Genomic DNA, 21,202 nt, shown 5'->3' with positions numbered 1-21,202 from the left:
CGAGCGGTACCGGCGAGGGGGGACACACGCACGACACTCATCGGCTTTGGCCCGGAGACACCGAGGGGGGGTCGGGAGCCCCGGAGGGGCTCCCGACCCCCCCTCGGTGTCTCCGGGCATAAAGGCTGATGTCCCCAAGGATGGAGACCCCCGAGGTGGGCGGGTGGGGGGGTCGGGAGAAAACCGGCGAGCCGGCGATGGAGAAAGAGGTGGAGACCGATTTGGGAGAGGGGAGGGGAGAGGAGAGAAAAGGGGGGGGGGCAACTTGTCGGTGCCCCGCCCGGGGATGGGAGGAGGAAAACCTCCCGCCGTCCCTTTAACAGCCAGCGGCGCTGCTCGGAGTTCAGGCCGGGGTCAGGGGGAGTTCGCAGCCCGGGTTTCACCTCCGAGCTGGCGGCGTCGGGAACCCCGAGGAACCGCTGCTGTTTCTTCTTCTTCTTCTTCTTTTACCACCTCCTCCTCCTCCCGTTCCGTAGGACCGGCCGGGAGAGCGGGGTATGGAGGAACAGCAGCCACAGAGGAGGAGGAGGGTGGAGGGAAACAGCAACCGGCGGCGGCCCCCCCGGGGCTGAGCCATGAGAGTTCACCGAGACCTCGGCTGGTTGGCGGAGGCCACCGGGCGCCCAGGTAAAGCGGCGTGGAAGGGGAGGCGGGGGGGGGACACACAGACGACGAACGGACACACCCCAAAAAATTAGGGAGGGGGGGAAAAAAAAAACACCCAACCCCAAACCACCCAAAAAGCAGCTCCGCGGGCGCTGGGCTTTACCCACCTGGGCACCGCGGCGGAGGCGGGGAGGTCCCGCTTCCCCCCACCCCACCCGACCCCCCGCTCACCTTATGGGGGGTGGGGGGAGAGGAAACGTGGGCGGGGGGCGCCCGCGGGGGGGGGTGTGTGTGTGTATGTGCACGGCCGGCCGCTTCCCGGGACCGGGGCGCATAAGAACCGGGGAGGCGCGGCGGGGAGCCGGGGCAGAGGCGCTGCGCAGGTACCGGCGGGAGGTGGCCCCGAGGGGGGTGGACGGGTGGGGGGCACGGTGTGGGGGGGGTCCCCCTCCCCACCACCCCTCTCCGCTTCTTCTCGGGCAGGTGGGCGCGGGGGTGCCGGGGCGCTGGCGGGGCCGGGGCGCGGCGCTGGCGGCGGCGGCGGCGGGTGATGTCACTTTCTCCAAAAGCCTCCGGGGGTTTTCACCCCCCTTCCCGCCCCCCCCTCCCCATCCCCCCCCTCCCCCCCCCCCCCGGCCCGCCGAGAAGCGAGCCCCCATATAAACGGTGGCACCGGCCAGGCGGCCACGCAGAGCAGCCGGGACGCGGCGGCGTGCGGGGCTGGGGGCTGAACCCCGACCCCCTCCACTCCACGCATGGGCTGAGCCCCCCCCCCCCCCGCCCCCGACGTGTGGGTCAAGGGAGTCGTGCCCCCCCCCCCCCGCCCCCGTCTTCACGCGTGGGCCGGTTGCAGCGCTGACGGGCCGGTGTGTCGTTGCAGGGCGGCGGGCGAGGAGCGGGATGCTGGAGGCCATGGAGGTGCCGAGCCACTCGCGGCAGCTGCTGCTGCAGCTGAACACGCAGCGCACCAAGGGCTTCCTGTGCGACGTGATCATCGTGGTGCAGAACGCGCTCTTCCGCGCGCACAAGAACATCCTGGCGGCCAGCAGCGCCTACCTCAAGTCGCTGGTGGTTCACGACAACCTGCTCAACCTGGACCACGAGATGGTGAGCCCCGGCATCTTTCGCCTCATCCTCGACTTCATCTACACCGGCCGCCTGGCCGAGTGCGAGCCGGGCGGCGAGCAGAGCTTGGGCGCCGTGCTGGCCGCCGCCAGCTACCTCCAGATCCCCGGCTTGGTGGCCCTTTGCAAGAAGAAGCTGAAACGCAGCGGCAAGTACTGCCACCTGCGCGGGGGCTACGCGCCCTACAAGCTGGGCCGGGGGCTGCGCGCCGCGACGCCGGTCATCCAGGCCTGCTACTCGGGGACGCCGCGGCCCGTGGACCTGCCGCCCGTGGAGCCGGCGGCGCCGCTCAACACGCAATGCGGCGAGCTGTACGCCTCGGCCGCCCAGGGCGCCCCGCTGCACCCCCACGGGCTGTGCCCGCCCGAGCGCCACTGCTCGCCGCCCTGCGGCCTCGACCTCTCCAAGAAGAGCCCCACCGGCCCCTCCGCCCAGCTCCTGCCCACCGACCGCCTGCTGCCCGGCGAGCCCCGCGAGCCCTCGTTGCCCCCGCGGCACGACAGCCCCCCCGTCAGCGCCGGCCTCCTGGCCGGCCACGCCGCTGCCTACAAGGACTCCCCGCCGGGCGGCGAGCCGGGGGGGCACCCCCACGCCCCCGACCCCTTCCGCAGCACGCCGCCCTGTGCCGAGCCCCCCGCTGCCCCGTGCCGACGGGCGCGAGCTGATGTACCGCTGGATGAAGCACGAGCCCCTGGGCCCCTACCTGGACGAGGGGGAGGCGGAGAAGGAGCTGGAGCGTGAGGAAAAGGCCGAGTCGCCACCCGCGGCGCCGCAGCCCCGCTACCCCAGCGTGGAGAGCAACGACCTGGAGCCCGATAACAGCACAAGCGAGGAGACGGGCAGCAGCGAGGGCCCCTCGCCCGGCGATGCGCTGGACCGCTACTGCAACCACTTGGGCTACGAGCCGGAGAGCCTGGGCGACAACCTATACGTCTGCATCCCCTGTGGCAAGGGCTTCCCCAGCTCCGAGCAGCTCAACGCCCACGTGGAGGCCCACAACGAAGAGGAGCTCTATCACAAGGCGGCGGCCGAGCAGGCCGTGCCCTTCCTGGACAAGGGTGGCCCAGGGTTAGGTGACATCCTGCGGCCCTACCGCTGCTCCTCCTGCGACAAGTCCTACAAGGACCCGGCCACGCTGCGGCAGCACGAGAAGACGCACTGGCTGACGCGCCCCTACCCCTGCACCATCTGCGGCAAGAAGTTCACGCAACGCGGCACCATGACCCGCCACATGCGCAGCCACCTCGGCCTCAAGCCCTTCGCCTGCGACGCCTGCGGGATGCGCTTCACCCGCCAGTACCGCCTGACCGAGCACATGCGCATCCACTCGGGCGAGAAGCCCTACGAATGCCAGGTGTGCGGCGGGAAGTTCGCCCAGCAGCGCAACCTCATCAGCCACATGAAGATGCACGCGGCCGGCCCCGACGGCAAAGCCAAGCTGGACTTCCCCGACAGCGTCTACGCCATGGCCCGCCTCACCGCCGACCAGCTGGGGCTTAAGCAGGAGAAGGCGGCCGAGCTGCTCTCCCACACCTCGCACTTCCTCAGCGACCCCAAGGCCATGGAGAGCCTCTACCCGCTGGCCAAGTTCACGGCTGAGCACCTGGGGCTGAGCCAGGACAAAGCGGCCGAGGTGCTGGCGCAGGCTCCGCACCTTCACGCCGAGGCCGCCCGGACCATAGAGCGATACTCGCCCCCCTAGCGCCGGCCCGGCCGGGGGGTGAGGGGGGCTGCTGGGCTCCCCTCTCTGCCCCGCGTGGAGCTGGGGGCGGGGGCGAGAGGTGGTGGGTGCTCGTCCCCCGGTGCTGCCGACGGCCCCGGAGAACTCGCTCGTAGCGGAAGGTCCCATGAGAGCTGCCCCGGGATGGCTGGATGGCGCGTCCCGCGACGAGCGCCCCGGCTCGCCCGGGAGAAGCCGATAAATTCAGGGACTGACCTCGTGGCGTGGCCCCCCCCCCACCTTGCCGTGGGGGGCTGCTGGGCCCCCGGCACCAGGGCGGGAGCGAAGCACAAGCTGTGAGGCCGGGCTGCACCCGGAGGCTTTGGAGGACATGAGCCCGCTCCTTACCTCAGGGCCGTCCCCAGCGCTGCCCCCCCCTGGGCGAGGGGACGCCCTCGGCCGCTGCCCGCGTCGTCCCACGGTGGGACCCGCCGGTGCTCGGCTCTGCTGCGACGGGACCTGGACTGTGCCGCCTCGACCGCCGCGGGCCCGTGAGTAGTTCGTCCATCGCGGCCGGAGCGAGGCCTCCGAGCCGCCGGCAGCCGTCCTGACCGGGAGCGTCGAGCGCGGCCATGCTGGGGCTGGGGGCGCGTGTGCCAACCCAACCCTCCCGGTGCCATGCTGGGAGCTCGGGGACAGACTGACGGAGGGGGATGGTGGGGTCTGAGCAGCGGTTGGGGGGATGGCAGTTGGCTCCATGCTGGGGGGTGGGGGTGGGGGCTGGGTGCTCCTTGCCCCGCGGCAAGCACTGACCTCTTGGCCCGAACCCGGCGGCTCGGCCACCAGCACCCCGCGTTTTCGGGAGGTGGGGCAGGGCCTGTCACAGACTGAGCCCCTGGGCCCTGCCCCAGCAGGCGCCTCGCCATCAGGGATGCTCGGGGGGCCCTGGGGTGCCCAGGAACCCGGCGGCTTCACCCTCGGGTGGCCACTTGCCTCGATTTTTTTTTTTTTTTTTTTTTTTTTAATTTTTATTTTGCCAAAGATGCCCGTCCCCAGCGCGGCCGGGCCGGGCCGGAGAGCTCATGACAAAGACAAAGCGGTCTGGTTTGTCAGCTACGGGGAGCGGGGGGCAGGGGCTGCCGGAGGGGGCCAGGGCGGGGGGGGGGAGAGCCAAGGGAGGCGCTGGGCTGGGGTGACCTGGGGCCAAGCCCCCCCCTCCACCACGGGGCACCCCATTGCCACCACCGCACCCCTCCCCTCTCCTGCCTTCTGCTCCGTGTGGGAAAAGCCCCCCCCTGGCCTGGACACCCTCCCCCCCCGCCCCGGCCCAAGCCCTGACCCCTCTGCCTGGGGCTAATGTGAAGCTTCTCCCTTCCCCGAGCCCCCTCCTCTCCTTTGCACATGAGGCCCTGGGGTGGCCGCCAGCAGCGACTGTCCCCGGCCTCGCAGCCACTGTGCCTTAGCCTGAGCTGGCTGCTCCTGCCCAGGTGCCCCCCTCGACCCCCCCCCCCCTCCACCCCCACCCCCCCCCCCCGCCATGGGCTGCCCGGGGTTCCCCAGGGCTGGCAGCGTCCCTCCGGAGCTGCCGGGGGGGGGCGAGCGGCGGCGACAGCAGCACCCCAAAGCACAGCTGGCAGCGCCCAGCGGGGCCGCCGGCCCCCCCTGTATCACGTCCGATTTGTACACGGGCTCCTTGCCCTTTATTTTTTTTTTCTATAGTCGAAACCGAACGAGCAATAAAGTGACATTAACGTGCGTGGCCTCGCGTCCTTCTGTGCGGGCCGGCCTGGCTGGTGTGGGGTCGGCGCTGAGCGGGGCTGGGAGGTGACCCCCGGGGGGGGACGGTGGGTGCAGAGCCACAGGGAGGGGAGGCGAGGGGCTTTGCTGTGCGTCTGGTTTGCCCGGAGCCCCCTTGGCTGGTGGGGAGCAGCGGCAGCTGCAGGTGGGACAGAGCCACCGTCGTCCTTGCAAGCACAAACTTGTCCCGCTGCTGTCCCTCCCCGGTGCCCCCCGTGCCCACCCCTGCCCCAACCTCGACAGCAACTCGCCCGCCGACGGCAAAGGAAACAACGTGCTGCAACAGACAAGTGTTTAATGCTAAAAATTATTAAAACCATCTTAACAAAACAGCCCGAACGCGGCCGCCTCCCCGAGACGTGGGCTCCCCGCGGGGGCTCGGGGCAGCAGCCTGGCACGGATGGCCCCAGGCACGGGGCGCTCAAGCCAGCGAGCTTGGGCTCTGCTTGCCGCTGTGCCAGCTGGTCTGGTGGCAGCAAGACCTCTGTCCCACCGCTGAGCCCATGGCACAGCGCAGTGGGGTTGGCATCCGGCAGAGCCACAGGTCCCTCCGAGCTGGTGATACCCCAGGAAGGGCCTTGCAAAGCAACCCTGGGGCAGCTCTGTTAGAAAAACAAACATTTAAACACACCCAGCGTGGAAAAGGCAAAGTCTACGCGCTGGTTACGGCCAGTGCGGCGCTGCACGCGGCTGCGGGCGTCGAACGGGGTGTGGGTGCTGCGTGCGCCGCGGCCCCGGGTGGGCTCAGCCCCGGCGACGGCTCCGTGTGCCCTGCGGCAGGCGTGGGCACCCCAAGTCTTTGTCGAACAGGCTCTGCCCCGCAGCACAGACCCTCCTTCGCCGGCAGCCGCCCTGCTCTGTGCCCCAAGGCTGGGGCATTCGGATGGCACAGGTCAGCGAGCACAACCCCGCTCGTCTCCGTCGCTGCGCCGCGCAGCCCCACCGCAGCCGGGCGCTGCCGAGGCGCTCACCCTGGCGTTGGCCCTCGCCGTGAGGCCGGGCAGCCGGTGCTGGGGCAACGCTGGGCTTCCTGACACAGACACCGGGTCTGAGCCACCCACGCAGGAAAGGAAAACGCTGGGCTCCGTCCTACTGCTTCCTCCGCCACCTTTGACGCTTCCCTCCCACGGCCGTGGTGCCCCAGCGGGGACCGGGGACAGCCTCGGGGTCACTCCCACCCTCTGCTCATGGGACTGGGACTTGACAGAGCTCCAGGGGCTCCAGGTCACGGGTTAATGCTCACTCTTAGCTTCTGTGTCTGGCGTGTAACCGGGCCAGGGATGGGACACTTGGTGACGGGACAAAGTGGTGGTGGTGGGTGCTCAGCAACACCCCAACCCTGCACTGGCTCCCGGCGCGGTATGACCCAGTATTGAGGCAGCAGGGTCCCTTCACGGCTCCCTCCACAGTGAAGGGGCAACTCGAGAGGGGACATTCCCAGCTGGGCAAGCAGCCGGGGGGTCGGGTGCTGCCCTGGCTCTCTCCAGTCCTGCCTGGCCCCGCAGCCACGGGCAGAAGCCGGATCCCACATGAAAGTGGAGCCTGTGTCAACGTGAGGACACACGGGACCTGTGGGACAGCCGGTCCTCGGGTCCTTGGGAGAATTTTCTTACCCTCACGCTGAGTTCTAGGTCAAAAACCTGCCTAAAGGTAGCGGGGTGGGACTAAGGGTATGGGGGGGGGGAGGGAAGGGGCAGGTAGTGGCTGGGGTGGGCAGGGGAGCAGGACAGAAAACAACTGTGGGGGGACCGGGGGTGTTCAAAGCCTCCCCCCCAGCAAAGCAGGCAGGGCACACACCTGAAAACTAACCTATGCCGAAGTCTGAAACAAAACTCAACAAGCAAACCCTGCACCAGGGAAGAGGACGAGCACCTCCGCAAGCAGCACCCCTTGTGTGGGGCGGGTGCGGGGTGGGGAAGGGTCCGGAGGCCTGGGGCTGCCTGGGCCATGCAGGACGACCAGGCTGGGGCAGGAGGGAACCTGCCCTTGAAATCCACGGCCTCTCCCGAGGGGCACTAAGCAATCCCAAAGTCCGCACTGGTGTGTCCCCGGTCTCTGCCCTACGCAGCCTACAAACCCGAAGAGCCACCGACTCGTGACTCGAGCTCTCTGCAACCAAGCAAACCAAGCAAAAAAGGCTGGTGATCCGGCAGGGGCTCACCCAAAGCTTCCCTAGCCAGCGGGGCTCGCCAGCTTCGCGCCGGCACTGCCCGAAGGCTGGTGGGACCCTCAACGGCCCAGCCTCCACGTGAACCATCCACGGCCATGACCTTCCCAGCTGGTCTGCCCTCGGGTCGGGGGGGTGGGGGCCCCCTTCGCAGCACGGCCATCCTGGGGTGGGTTGAAGACGTGGCGTTTATTGTTCGTGGTGGGCTGGAAGATGGTGAGGGCTGCCGCTGAAGCCGGTCTCCCACCGTTAACGGGCTGCGTGACTCGTTCAGGGGCTGTCGGCCCCGCTCGGCCCCCTCAGCCCTCCTGGGCCCACTTGAGGAAGGTGGGGATGTCCCGCACTGGCACGTTGCGGGTCAACGCTTTGACTCGCAGGTTCCGGTCGTCCGTCAGCAAAACCACTTCCCTGAGCAAACGGATGGGATCTTCTGCAACGAGAGAGAGGCACGACGCTGAGACCTCCCCGCTCTGCCCCAGCCCTTGCCCCGTGCCCTCTGCCCCCCCCTCCCTCCTTGGGTGCTGCGCCCCGGGCACTGCAGGGCCGCCCGACACCCCCCGCCCTCAGCTCCCCGCTCCCTGCCAAGGCTCCCTGGCGCTGCTCGGAGCCAGCACTTCACCTCGACGGCCGTCTTCTCGCCCCGCTGCGCTGGCTGGGGGATGATTTGTGCTCTCTGCCTGCAGCCCTGGGGCCGGGAAGGCCGGCGAGCAGCGCCAGGGCCCCGCGCTGCCCGCTGCCCGCACCGGGTGGTGCACGCAGGCAGGGAAGAGGAGGTCCCTCTGCCTGACCCAGGCCAGGAAGACAGCCCGCGACCCTGGCTCCAGCAGGAAGCTGGTGCTATTATTCTGGTGATCTCATTATAAGATCTAAAAACACCCCTTATTTTTTTGCGAACCTTTTTGGAGTTGCCACCGCCACCGAGGCGTTTCTGGCCGGGGCTGAGCCAGCCAGAGAGAGAGTTGAAGCCTGAGAAACAACCGAAGGGATCTTGCCCCCAGATGGATGAGCTGCCCCGCACGCAACGCGCCGGGCTGGGAAGTGGGAGCCACGCTTACGTGTGTGCGAAGCAGGGGAAGCATATGGGGTATGTGTAAGCAGCTGGGTCCTGTGACCAGAGTACTGTTCCTATGAGCACAGGAAACACAGTGCCTCCGAGCCAGGACGGGAATGGAAAAAACAGAGTTTATGGGAGCCCAACATGGGCCCAGATTGGCTGCGCAGGGAGCGGCAGGACGAGGGGAAGGGGAGGGTGGCCAGGAACATGGGCTACGGTCACAGTGGTGGGGCTGAGGATGGTGGGGTGAGCAGCCCGGCCGGCCCGTGCCGGGAGGAAGGGGAGTGGGGGCTCGGCGGGAGGGCAGGCCTGGGGCCGAGGGCTGCCGAAAGCGGGATCGGGAGGTTTTGTGCGGACACTTTAAGAAATGTGTAACAATAAACATCCTCTGCTCCGCGCTGGTGACGCGCCTCCTTGTTACAAACCAGAGGCTGTCAGCTTGTCAGGCCCCATTCCCTGTAATCCACATGATTTCAAAATTCAGCATCATTTGCACATAAACATTTGGTGACGGTTTCTCTGTGAATCTGACAAGTTAAGCTGCTAAGAATTCGCACTGACAAATGCGGGTTGATTTCTTGGGCAGCTGCTGATGCAATTCCCATCCCCACCGTCCTGGCAACAGCCCGAGGCCTGTCTGGTCCCAGCACACGTGGCCGATGCCAATTGGGCATCCGGAGGAAAAAGGGCCCTGGACATGAGGCACCGGGGCTCGCGAGGAGGAGGCTCTTTCTGGCCCTTCGTCACCGCTGCTGGCACCACAAAACGGCTCTGTGGACATTTATGGTGGGCTTCTCACAGGCTGGGGCATCCCCAAAGCGCAGTGAGGTGCACATTTGGCAACGCGGTGGGAAAGCCACAGCCTGGGGCTGACCGGAGGCAGGAGGTGGCACCTTGGTGCTGAAAGAGGCAAAATGCGTGAGAGATCGGCTCCAAGGGCCGTGAAAGAGAAATGAGAAGAGTCCGTGGAATGCAACAGAGAAGGGACAAAGAGGACGTGAGAATGTTCTACCTTTGTTGGCGGGCATGAAATCCTTGGCCTTGTCATTGCAATAGTGGAGGCAGCAGGACAGAATCAGGTCGTCGTTGTTTCCCTGGAGGAAAAGAAGGGCAACGTTACCCCTGGCGGGGAAAAAAACCTGCAACCCCACCACCCCGATTTCCGCACCGCCCTTGGAACACCGCCGCAGCTCAGCAGAGAGCAGGGCTGCCCCGAGCCGAAGCACACGCAGCCCCGCAGGAGCCTGCAAAGGTGGGGACAGTTACCCCCTGCCCAGAGCTCACAGACCCCAGGGTCCCTGGTTTCCCCCCCAGAGGTGGTGACTAAGAGCCTCCAGCCCTTGGCAGCACTGCCTCCGCGTCCGGGATGCTCCTTACCTGCTGGCCAGTGGTGTCTTCACTGCGAAAGGAGATGGACTCCAGCTCGTTGCCTCGGCTGGTCAGAGCCCTCAAACAGTTGTCCCGGCTCTCGAATCGCTCTTCCAGGAACTCGATGGACTTCCTGGCTCTCTCCTGCACTTGGCGGGCATAGCCTGCGGCCCGGTGCTCCATCTCCGGGCCCTTGGCCAGGCCGTCCAGCTCGTTTATCACTTCAAACAGGAAGAGGAGGTACAGTTACTACGGGACAAGGTGCTCCCGTGACCCGCTGCTGGAGCACGCAAGTTGCCAAGGCCTCAGGGCCAGGGCACTGGGAGCTGGCTCAGGAAATCTGGGTTCAGCTGCTGCAGTGTCCCTGTGCTCCTGGACTTGGCTGCGGGTCTGGAAAAGCTTTGCTGCCTTTCCCCCTGCGTGGGTCACCTGGCTCAGCCCCGAGAGCACAGGCACCTCACCCCTGCAGCACGCGGGTAACGCTCCCAAAGGGCATCTCGCTCTGCTCCGCGGATCGCCGGGACCACCACCACGCGCGCTACCCCCACCCTCCTGCCTCACAACCGACTGGCACCTCCGCGTGTGCCCGAGGGTGTCAGAAAACCACCGTCTCCCGCGGCCCGCTCCTGCGCCCCCGAGCACAGCGACGGCCGGCCGCATCGTGCCCCCTGCCCGGCATCGCACCGCCTGGCTCCGCACCTCTCGGCTCCCTGCGCTTGTTTCCAGACCCGAAAAGCTGCTCCCCTTCTGCCGCGGGGCTGCACGCGGGAACAGGGTCACGCCTGGGAGCAGGCAGCTCCCACTCCACCCCTGTTCCCTGTGCAAGTCCTGGCCCTACTTTCCCCACCTGAAGCCACTGGCCCAAGCTCCCGGCAGGGGAGATGCTCCCTCCAACACCTCACCCATCTGGGTCTGATCCAGGGTTCGCACATCTGTCCTCACACATGGCACTTGAGACGAGCCCGAGCCTGGGATCGGGCGGATTCCCAGCCCGTTCGCCTTCCGCTGGAGCCCATCAAGCCTCGGAGCCTCCCGTACTGCTGCCAAGCGGCCAGGAACCCCAAACACTCCGTCCCCCTGAGCCCAGCAGAAGCCCGAGGGACCCCAGCAGAGCTCCAGGAGGGACCCACCCCGTGGCGCCGGGGCTGCTGGAAGAGCCGCTCCGTCGCCGCGCGAGCGAGCAAGAGGCCGCCGAGGCCGAGCACACGAGCGTGCGGCCAGATGTGCGCAGGAGGGTCCCCGCCCGCGACCGTGCGCGGGGCCGCGTGTGCGCGGGGCCGGTCGCGCGCGCGCGCGTGCGAGAGAGAGGGAGAGAGGGAGAGCTGGTGTGCACGTGTGCGCGAGGCAGCCTCTGTGCGCACAGTGTGTGTTTTAGCCATGGCTTCATTTCTGAAGATTGTTTCCGAGCCTGGAGCCAAGTCCTGAGTTCAAGTGGGAACTATGCATTCCTTGGGGGTTCGGGGAGAGAGCTCGGGGTCTGAGGCCTCTCCCCAGTGCTGTGAATCACTGCCCGGGGAGCCTGCGTGATCGCTCTGTTCCATGGTGAGACTGGCACTCACTGTCTGGGTATTCAAATTAAAGCTGCATGGAGCTGCTTTGCTCTTCGCTGGCCGGCGACTCTTCTTGCTACCGACCTGATGCTGCCATTTCCACACAATGCACGGCTGGGCCCGGGGTGGGGGGAGCCGTGCAAGAACGGAACATCAAACAGGAAAAGCTGGTATTCCCTCCCGAAATCCGCCTTCCTGCTTCCAAGCTAAACAGGCTTCAAAGGGGAGGCTTGTTTGTGCTTCTGCACCAGGCCTGGCTTCTCCATGGCGGGGTCAGCCTCAAGGAGCACGGAGCAGGTTAAAGAGCAAGAGAAACAAACCCAACGCGAAGCTGCGCGCTTAACCCCTTGCTGCATCCCCGGGAGGAGCGGGGAGGAGTGCCCCGTGCCGGGGGAAGTGCACCACACCGTATCTCTGGTCCGGCGATGGGGCACGGCACCAAGGCCTCTGCCCCCAGCAGCCACGGGCCCCCAGCTTACCCTGGGGGGTGGGATCCTCCTGCCTGCACCCGGGTCTCGGCACTGACGGCTTTCCCGGGGGACGAGGGGGAATTTGACCAACACCCGGCGTGGACAGGGGGTCCCTGGCTTCAGGGTGCTTCAGCAGTGGCAGCTCATGGCAAGCAGCATCCCCCCCCTGTGATTTGTTGTGCAAGGAGGCACCGTTCCCCCTACGATGGGCTGTGCAGGGAGGCACCAGGACAGGAGCACACTGAAGGTGCTCAGTCGCTGCTGCTCCTCCTGCCCATGGCAGGGCAGGCCAGGGTCCTTTTGCAGGTTGAGGGCAGCAGCATCTTGGACAGGGACAGGACCAGGGTGTTCAGCTCTGCTGTAACTGCTGCCCCTGGCTGGGATTCGGATGGAGAAGCCTCCTGCCAACCACAGGAGCAAACCGGGAGGCAGAGCCACGGCCCCAGGACAGGTCCCAGCTCTCTCAGGTGTTAACACGCTCCCCAGCCCCCAGGGCTGCCCAGGCTCTGCCGGTGCTGCTGGCTTCCACACAAAGCCTTGGCACCGTGGTGCCAAGCCACAGAGATGCTTGGCAGCTCCCGGGCTGAGCCGGGCAGGTGGCCAGCCCCGCTCCTCCCATGCAGGGGTCCCGTCCCCAGCCCCAGGAATCCCTCCCGAGCCAGGCCGTTCACCCCACGGGGAAGGATGGCAGCTGGACGTTGGCTCTGGGGCAGGCAGAGTTGTCTGCTTGACACGAGGAGTTGAGAAGGAAGCCCCATCATGGCTCGGAAGGCAGGGCGGCGGGCCAGGAGATGGGCACAAGCGTGAGCCTCGCTGCCTGGATGCTGGAGATGCCCACGGGGCAGAGCCGGCCCCCGGCCTCCCAGGGCTGTGGCTGGGATGGGGCAGCCTGTGGGCTCTGCAAGGTTTGGCCCCGCTCCTGCCTTGGCCTCTCCTGCTGCCCTCGAGGATCCTCCGAAGGCCAGGCTGGCACCAGGACGCGCTGGGCGCCGGAGCGACACTGGCCGGAGGAACGCTACCTCCAGCTCGGAGCGTGATCAAACAATCAGAGCAAAGGCATCTAACCAAATCCTCCCGCCACCCTGGGAGACCACCCAGCAGCACAGCCGTTATCTGCCAGGGTGAGTGTTTACCAATAACGGGAACCAGCTTGCTGTTTTACTGTGAGCTTTATAAGGATAAAAAGAAGGGCTGGGCTTGAGCAGCTCTGAGACGCTGGGACACAGGCCGGCCATTTGCTCAGGCTGCCTAAGCCCCAGCTCAGCTGGGATAAGCTATCTGCTCTGATTGTTTAACAATTCCTCCTCCTTGCTCCCTCCAAAATTCCCTCCAAATCCCGTTTAACACCCGCCTGACTCTCCCAGCCCCTGGCACCCCCAAATGCACCAGGAGGAGAGGAGTTTACTGAGCACCGTGGGCAGAAAGCTGGCAGGAAAGGAGAAGGGCGACACAGGCTGAGGGAATGCCGGGTGCGGCCGAGATGAGACAGGGCAGGACGGAGGCCAGCCCCACCGCACGAGCCAACCAGCTCCAGACCACACAGGCTCTGCGGGCACGTGGGGCACGGAGAGAGGGAGCCGGCACAGCGGGACAGCCTGGGCTGGGGGGAGAGGGTAAGCCCCCACCACAGCGCGGGCTCTACTCACCGATCAGGGGCACCACCAGGATGAACTTCCTGCAGTCCAGCAGCGTTATCAAGCTGCTGAGGTGGTCGATGAAACCGTTGGTGTCTGGGACCAGGAAGACGGGTCTGATCTCCAGCTCCATCTGCCTCATTTGACTCTGGTCTTTCAGCACGGCCTGGAGGAGTAGGACACATGATGAGTAAGTTGGACGTCAGCCCTACGACCCGTGGACGCTGAGAGCAGAAGATAAGCCTGGCTGGCACACACGCCTCCTGCAGCAAGGGCATCGTGTGAAGGGGACCGGCAGAAGGCTGCGTCCATCCCACCTGCACATCTCAAACACCAACTCTTGCAGGTCCGCAGCGCACATGTGAGTGGGATGGTGAAAGCCTCCAAGAGAGCACTCCGCTAGGAGAATAGCCCTGCCCAGGCTCTGGGGAGAACAACTGGGACCAGCCTTGAAAACGGAGGTGCTTTGGGAATTGTCCCATTTACGGGGCTGGAAGTTACACTGGTGCCAAGAGACAGACCCAGATACAAAACAACGGGGAGAAAAGGGGGCTGGAGGAAGTGGGTTCTGGGCCTCCAGATGGAAACAGCTCAAGGTGACAACAGCCAAAACGAACCAGTGTGGGGGACACAAGTCCTGCCAACAGCATCCTAACACAGGGACACTGAACAGGCAGCAGGAGGGGAGGGAGGTCTGTGGGGCGGCGATGCTTGGCCGAGTATGTCACTCGCTGTCCCACCAGCTCCCGCACGTGCCTTGCCTTTTCTGACTCCATCCAGCTGGGAAACCAGGTGGGTTCCAGCCCTGGAAACCCACAGCACTGTCCTTGGCTGAGCCTTTCGCACCCACTGGAGACCAGAGCTGCTCACACATAGTGGGAAGGGTCTTCTGGGTCTTACTAGCAACCCCTGTGGGGTTGCACTTGGATGTCTGGACAATGCCAGTTGCCAAAATGGGACCCAAGAGCTCACACACTTACCTTCTACGCTATCGAAGGACTTGGGCTCTTTAGTAAGTCACAGGCTTAAAAAACTCAGGATGCTATTCTAGTGCTTCCTCTGCTTAAAAATAGCTTCCCTGGACTCGCTGATGTTTGTTGCCTCTAATAGGAATCGGTCACCCATGGAGCACAGCAGCACTGCTGTGGAACACATCCACCATGCAAACCCTTGCGACAGCGGGCTCGCACCCACAAGACACGCCCCAGGGACAGAAGGCGCCCACCGACCCTCTTCTGCCCAACGTTACGGCGAGCCCCCCTTGCCCGGGGTGAAAATCCGAACCCTCCCTCAGTCATGTGAAAGCTTCGGAGGCACCCTGGAACGACGAGCTGCACGGGCCAGCAGTGGCCATGGAAAGAAGTGGTTTTTTAATCCATTTCCAAGTGTTGTCATCTGGCTTTAAATCAAGGCGGCTTGATGCTGCCACCTCCCACAAGTGTCTCCAGGCAAGGCAGCAACCACAACCTCACCACGTGCCTCCCACCCGCTCCTGGCAGTGCCGGTCCCAGGGCCACAGCTCCCATCGACCCCGAGGGGCGACGGGCAGAGCGGGGAGCGTGCCAGGTCCTGTCTGCTGCGTGACAGCACTGAGCTGGCGTGACAGCACCAGGATACGGCTCCCCGCATCGCGCGGGTGTAGCTGCGACGGCACCAGCGTCCCTGCGCAGATGCTGCCATGGCCAGTCACACGCTGGGTTCCATCCCTGCCTGCGCTCTGCCTTCACCCACGGAGGTGTTGGCACCCTCCGGCGGCACAGGAACCCTGTGTTGGCAACCCCGACGCGGCGCTGCCGCTGCCTCCTCACCGCGAGGAGGGTGGCAGGGGTTTCTCCCCAGGGTTTGGGGGTGTGGGAGGAGACACTCGCCCCTGGGAGGCACCATGCCCTGCTGAGCTCCACCAAGCTCCACCCGCCATGGGGAGATGGAGAAGGGCCCCATCGGCCAATACAGAGACCCAGAGCGAAACGGCACGTCCCTTGTGCAGCGGCTAAAGAGGTCGACGGCCCCGAACTCGCAGGAAGGCGGGGGGCAAAACCACACGGGCTCCGACGGACGATGACATTCCTACGCGAGCAAGAGACGGTGGCAGGACGGGACCCCTGCTTGCACCCCAATATAGCTCCCCAACCCCAGGGCTCGCCCCCCGGGAGTGTTGCACGAGCGGGAAGCTCACCTACCCCCCCTCCAACCGGGGGTGACAGCAGGGAGGGGCAGTACCCTCGTGTGTGGCATTTGCCCCAGCGGCTTTCGCAGGCCGTACCCAGCCGATTCCTGGCAGCCGCGAGCGACGCCTGTGCCGGCCGTCACGTCCCATTCCGCTCGCCGGGCCGCCCGGTGAGAGAAGGACACAGGATGCGCCGGGAGTGAGAGAGCGAGGTCGGCGGGGAGCGTGCCAAGTCCCCGCGCACAGCTCCGGGCCGCTCGGGGAGCCAGAGGGAAACTCGCCTTTGCAGAGTTCAGAGGCCGGCAGCGAGATTTATTTTTGTTTGTGTGAGTAAAAGGCTGCAGAAGCCTCCGGCCAAGGGGTTTTGGGGGGGAGAGGAGTGGCCTGTGATTCATGCGGACGCTGGCTGGCCCCGTGCCAGAGATGAAAGGGAGCCCATGTGCGGGGAACCGGGGAGGCGAGCGCCGCGTTAACCCTTCTGCTGGCCCGTGGGGCACGGTCCCGTGGGGAGGAAGGAGGGCGTGGGGATGCAGATCGGGATGCCAGCATCTGGGGCCCGGCTTCTGTGCTGCCACGGCTGCCAGAAAGGAGTTGCCATTCCTGCCGTGCCTCAGTTTCCCCAGTGCGAGGACAGGGAAGATGGTGGCTGTGTGCCCTCCCAGGAGGTGGGGTTTGGAGAAGACCCTGGGGAGAGCAGCGCGGTTAAAACAGCAGAGATACAGCCTCGCCCTGGCCCAACTGCTTTAGGATGGGTGGATTTTAGCTTTGTCTTATTGGGGTTAAACACGCTGCGTGGCTTGGTGGCAGAGTGACCCCGCAGTGCTGGACGCAGCAGGGGACCTCTGAGTCCGGGGGGGCTCTGCGCTCCCCTCCAAAGCCAAGTAGCTCCCCCTTTCCTGCATCCTGCACCCACAGGCTGCAGGGGTCAGAGCTGCTCCCACCCGCAGCCCCCTGCCCATCCTGCTGCTCCGGCCATCGGGGCTTCTCCCAGGAGCAGGGCCGGAGCCGGAGGTGGCTCCCCCGGCTGCCCCAGCTGGTGGCAGCACTGAGATCAGACACTCCTGCGCACACAGTCCCAAATTCCCAGCTCATCCATCAGCTGGGATCACCTGGGGGATTCCCTGGAAGCTGATACCCAGCTGAGGGCTCCCAGCGTGGACAGGGGGCCGGTTCCCGAGAGCCAGGCCACCAGGTGGTATTTTCTGCAGAGAGCCAGGGGGGAGACCTGAGGGTCTCCACCACAAGCACAGAAGAGGAGGGGGCTCCGCATCACCCCCTGGGGCTCCGCACACGGGCCCCAGAGCTCCTCTGCCCGTGGTGTGGGGCTGACGGAGAGGCCTGAAGCCGAAGCTCGGCAGCGAGTGCCCCGCTGCTTTCGGGACGGGTCGTACGGGGTCACGCCACTCTGCCAGGACGGATGGGCCGTCACCATCCTGCCACCACCTCTCCCGCCGCGACCCGCTCTCCAACGGCGGGGAAACCCGTCACCGCTGCCCCTTCCAGCCCCGCGTGATCCACGGGGATCGGAGGTGGATTTTCCAGGGCTGAGAACAATGCCTCTGCAGTCTCTGCTCGAGGGCTTCCTCCTCCCAAGGTTCGTCTCCAGCGTCTTCCTCAGGAGTAAACGTGCCCCGTGCCTGGTAGCAAACCGGGGCCGCCGCCGTGGCGGAGCCGCCGTGGGTGGGTGTGCGTCTTCCGTAGCCAGCAGGCACCGGCTCCCAGGCAGGTGCGTGTCGGCGCGTGTGCACCCGCGGCATTGTTCCTGCGCGCCGAGGAGAGCGTGAATGGGATACGGCTATATTTAGCCACTTACTCACACTACCGCCACAAAGGAGCGGCTGCATCTTAAGGGGGCGGCCGTTCCGTGGGCTCAGAAGGGACAGGAGAGCGGCTATTTTGGGAAGACATGTCATAATTGGCCGCCCCGGTTAAGCTGCTTCTGTAATGCTGAGCAAAACAATAGCAGCATCCAGAGGAAGAGCCTGTTATGTTTCAGGTGGGATGTTTTCAACCGGTCAGGAAACTCGACCGCTCCCAGCGCGCAGCGGCGGCACAAAGGACAGGGGACGCTGAACAGCATGGACCAAGGGCCTGGCCAAGCAGCGGGGGCGGCTGGGAGCGCGCGGCGGGACCCGGCGCTGGCTGGGGACACAGCCCTGCCAAGAGAACGCTGCCTGCCCCGGCAGCGCCGCTGCCGCCTCCTCTTGTCCACCTGCCTGCCCGGCCTCTCGCCCCCTCCGAATATCTGGGCAGCGCCCAGGTCTTTCACCTCACCCCGGCGCATCGCTGCTGTCGCCAGCCTGTGACATGGGGCTGGCAGGCGGCTCCGTCCCAGCCTGGGCAAGCGGTGAGGGCAGAGGAAGGCTGGAAGCGGAGCCAGGGAGCAGCAGACAACCCATAACCCAGGACCGGGCAGCAAAGGGCTGCCTCCTCACAACCAGGGCTGCCCAGGGACACAGGAGGCTATGACCTAACCCTGCCTGCCCCCCCTCAGAGTGATGGTTTTGGAGTCCAAGCTCATGTAGGGGAACAGAGCTGAGCTCTCCTGTTCCCTCTGAAGCTAGTGCTGGCTGAGGGCCACCCCTGTTTGCCATTTACCCTGCTTGGACCTGTACTTGCCCAGCAGCTCGAGCCACCATCCTGTGCACACCCAGCCAGGGCAGGGACCGAAGGAGTGCAGTGAAGCCCAAATCCCCCCCGAGATGAGCCCGGCACTGATCGTGGGTTCCCCTGCCAGCTGATGCAGGACAGGTAAGCAGCAACAGCCAGCTTGGGACAAGCATTGGGTGGATGATCTCCATCAGCAGCAGAGCTGGGCTGCAAGAGGTGGGGAGCACGGCAAAGACAGGGAGATAGCGCAAGAAAGCCGGCTGGGGAGAAAGTAGAGAAGTCAGCTGTGAGAAGCACAACTCCTCACGGCCCAGGTGAGGCCACGACACCGCACTCCCCTCGGGCACAGAAAAAAAACAGATGGCCAAGAGATGAAGGCTTTGCCCCGGGTGACTGCCTGCACCATCAGACTCTACAGGAGGCAGCGGTGGCACCGGGCATGAGTCCCCACCACCGTGCAGGCACAGGCACACGGCTATGGGCAGAGAGCTGAGGCTCTCATCTGCGCTGAGGCAGGAGATGCATCTGCTGGACTCAGATGAATACACGGAGCTGTGGCTTGTCCCCACGATAATGAAAGGGGGACACAGCCAATGCATGAGCTCCGTAGGTGAGCAGCGAACAAGAGAAATGAGCTGTAACACGGAAGGCAGAAGATCTCTAGGTCCCAGGAAACACAAGATCTCTTGAGAAGACCAGAAAGGTCAAGGACCACAGGCCGAGGGGGAAAGTGGAGGGGGCGGATGCTGGATGCTGAGCTGGCTCCGAGCTGGCCTCCCCAGGCAGCGCTTTCCACCCGAGCTCCTCCGCTCCTCTGGCTCCATCTGCATGGTCACTACCAGGGCAGGGAGAGGACCGGGGCAAGCACACATGTTGTGCTCCGGGCTGTTCCCAGCTAGCTACGGGCTGGATGACTTTACTGAAGCCCCAAGGATTTCTCCTCCACCCCGCGCCTTCAGACTCCAACTGCACCTCAGCTCTCAGCTGTGCAGCCCCTGAAGCTGCCCACACCCTCATTTTGACCTCTCTCCGCCTGCGAGCATCGGCCCCAGCACGGCCGGGGAGGAAGGGAGGAGCACGCCGGGGGGAGAAAGCCCCTGACAACATCAAGCAGCCCCCACTCTCCCTGCAGAATGGGCAGCGGCCATCCCGGGGGTGGCGGGGGGGGGGGGGGCCCTGCTGCAGCTGGGCTGGTCGCTGGGGCCGGGATCTGCTGCGCGCTGCCCTCCCCGAACATGTGCAGTTCCTGTTTGCTGTGTCTGTACAAGGCAGTGGGAAGTGGGGAATTTACTTACACCTCCCGCTTTAACAACCCTGGGAGGCTGGAAGGCTTCAGGCCGCTTTAATTTACAGCCCATCTCTCCAATCTCTCACTCGTTCGCTGCTGCTTTCTTCCTCCTTGTATTAATGTGACCCAGGTACCTGCCAACAATAATGGACTCGCTTGCGGGGGCGGCCCCTCCCTCCCGGCGCAACTTCTACCTTCGCCTTGATATGAATTGCTCAAAATTCAAAAGGAAAAAAAAAAAAAAAAAAAAAAAAGAAAAAAGGCAAAAATCTGAAAGGTTGGGGTGGGTTTGGAAAAGCGAAGCGCAGTGGTTCTGGGCCCGGCGCCAGTAGCCGGAGGGTACACATGTGCACGCTCTCCCAGTAGGGCCTTCAGCAGCCCTGTTTTACAACCACCTCGGCACACACTGCAGAGTTCACGCATATGGCCAGACAGATGTGTCTGGCTTACGTTCAAGGCTGGAAAATGAAGAATTATGGAAGTGAAGGGCCCTGGGCATTAGAGAGGGCGGAGGTGAGGGGGAGGGGAGCCAGGGAGAATTTTTCCTCTGCTGAGAAATCCTCATCTGGGCTTCGAGGCTGGAGGAAGAGGGGTTGAGAGCAACGAGGCAGCCAACAGCCATGCATGTGAGACTGGTCTTAAAGCAACAGTGTGCACCGCCAGGCGTCTGCTCCCAGTCCAACCAGTTTACTTCACCAGTTCCCACTGGGAAACATGCTCAGATCAGGCCAGGGCCAGGACGGGATCACCTGTAACCCGTCTGTTTGTCCCCGTAACGACGGCAACACTTTGCAAGCGGCGCTCTGGCCGCAGCAGCCGTTCGCAGACTATTTTTCCTGCCGCTGGCTCCCGCATGAACTCCGCCGTTCACGTCCCACCCTCTCCCCTGTCTGCCTGTGCCCCGCTGCACAGGAAAGCCGATTTCTCGATGAACCTCACTGCCAAGGAGCCTCTGCCCTGGGCGGGGGGGACAGCTCGCTGCCTGGCACACGCTGCACTACGGCCATCAGCTAAAGCACTCCCCTGCCAGGGCTCCTGGGTGTGCTGGCAGCTCCATGGAGAAGCTGTGTCTGGCTTCACGAGGGTCCCGTGAGTCCCGAAAACATTAATCACAGGGCCTGGGAGGACAGATCTTACTCTGGGTGGGGACAGCAACACCGATTTGGCCCTTCCAAAGGGTCAAAGCTAAGCTTGCTGCTGGGTTTCACAGAGGAGGCGCAGGGTGCCTACACTTGGGAAGCTCAAGGCGCTACGGGACACCCCGAGAGGCCACTGTTCCCTGGCAGGGAAACGGCTGCGCGCCATCGGCACCGTGTGTCAGGATCAGCCCCTGCACCAAAGCAAAGCAGCTCCTCAGCCAGCTCGGGCGCTGCAGTCGTACAGCCTGAATCCTACCTGAATCTTGTCTTGACGACGCTGCTGCTCAGCTACTTTCCTGGCCAGGGCTTGTTTCTTGGCTCTGAGCTCCTTGATGTCCATCTCTCCTCCGCTGCCTTCGCCTTCAGAATCGTCTTCAAATGCCTCAATCCTCACATCATCTTCCTTCTTCCAGGAAAAGCAGAAAGACAAAAAAAACAGGAGAGAAGTCATTGTAAGGGATGCTGGTGGCAAGGACCATGTTTGTTCTGCTCTCCCCCTTCCAGCAGACAAATCCCTGCCAGGCACGGTCCATCACCTCTTGCTGATGGGCAACTGACTATTTCTAA

At 64.7% G+C, this 21,202-nt stretch overlaps 2 protein-coding genes across 5 annotated transcripts in view; one reads left to right on the top strand and one right to left on the bottom strand.

Annotated features, from left to right (window-relative positions):
* Window positions 1–575: 575 nt before the first annotated feature.
* Window positions 576–3,433, top strand: HIC1 (HIC ZBTB transcriptional repressor 1). The gene is given in 3 exon segments (XM_086475338.1): window positions 576–627; window positions 1,487–2,361; window positions 2,363–3,433. Coding segments are annotated over 3 exon segments (1,998 nt in total).
* A 2,747-nt stretch (window positions 3,434–6,180) lies between these two features.
* SMG6 (SMG6 nonsense mediated mRNA decay factor) overlaps window positions 6,181–21,202 on the bottom strand; it is a 114,564-nt gene continuing 99,542 nt past the window's right edge. For 3 of the 4 annotated variants that reach the window (XM_086475471.1, XM_086475472.1, XM_086475469.1), the window contains exons 15-19: window positions 20,892–21,041; window positions 13,444–13,597; window positions 9,787–9,998; window positions 9,422–9,503; window positions 6,181–7,785 (exon numbers count right to left, since the gene is read on the bottom strand). In XM_086475471.1, coding sequence (XP_086331597.1) covers window positions 7,655–7,785; window positions 9,422–9,503; window positions 9,787–9,998; window positions 13,444–13,597; window positions 20,892–21,041 — 729 coding nt within the window. In that variant the 3' untranslated portion in view covers window positions 6,181–7,654. Of the gene's footprint in view, window positions 7,786–9,187; window positions 9,351–9,421; window positions 9,504–9,786; window positions 9,999–13,443; window positions 13,598–20,891; window positions 21,042–21,202 lie in introns of those variants that run through there. The other variant, XM_086475470.1, reaches the window with a different exon arrangement.

This window comes from Leptosomus discolor, chromosome 18, assembly GCF_034619465.1.
Source record: "Leptosomus discolor isolate bLepDis1 chromosome 18, bLepDis1.hap2, whole genome shotgun sequence".
Taxonomy (NCBI): Eukaryota; Metazoa; Chordata; class Aves; order Leptosomiformes; family Leptosomidae; genus Leptosomus; species Leptosomus discolor.
This window is presented reverse-complemented; position numbering and strand designations above follow the sequence as displayed.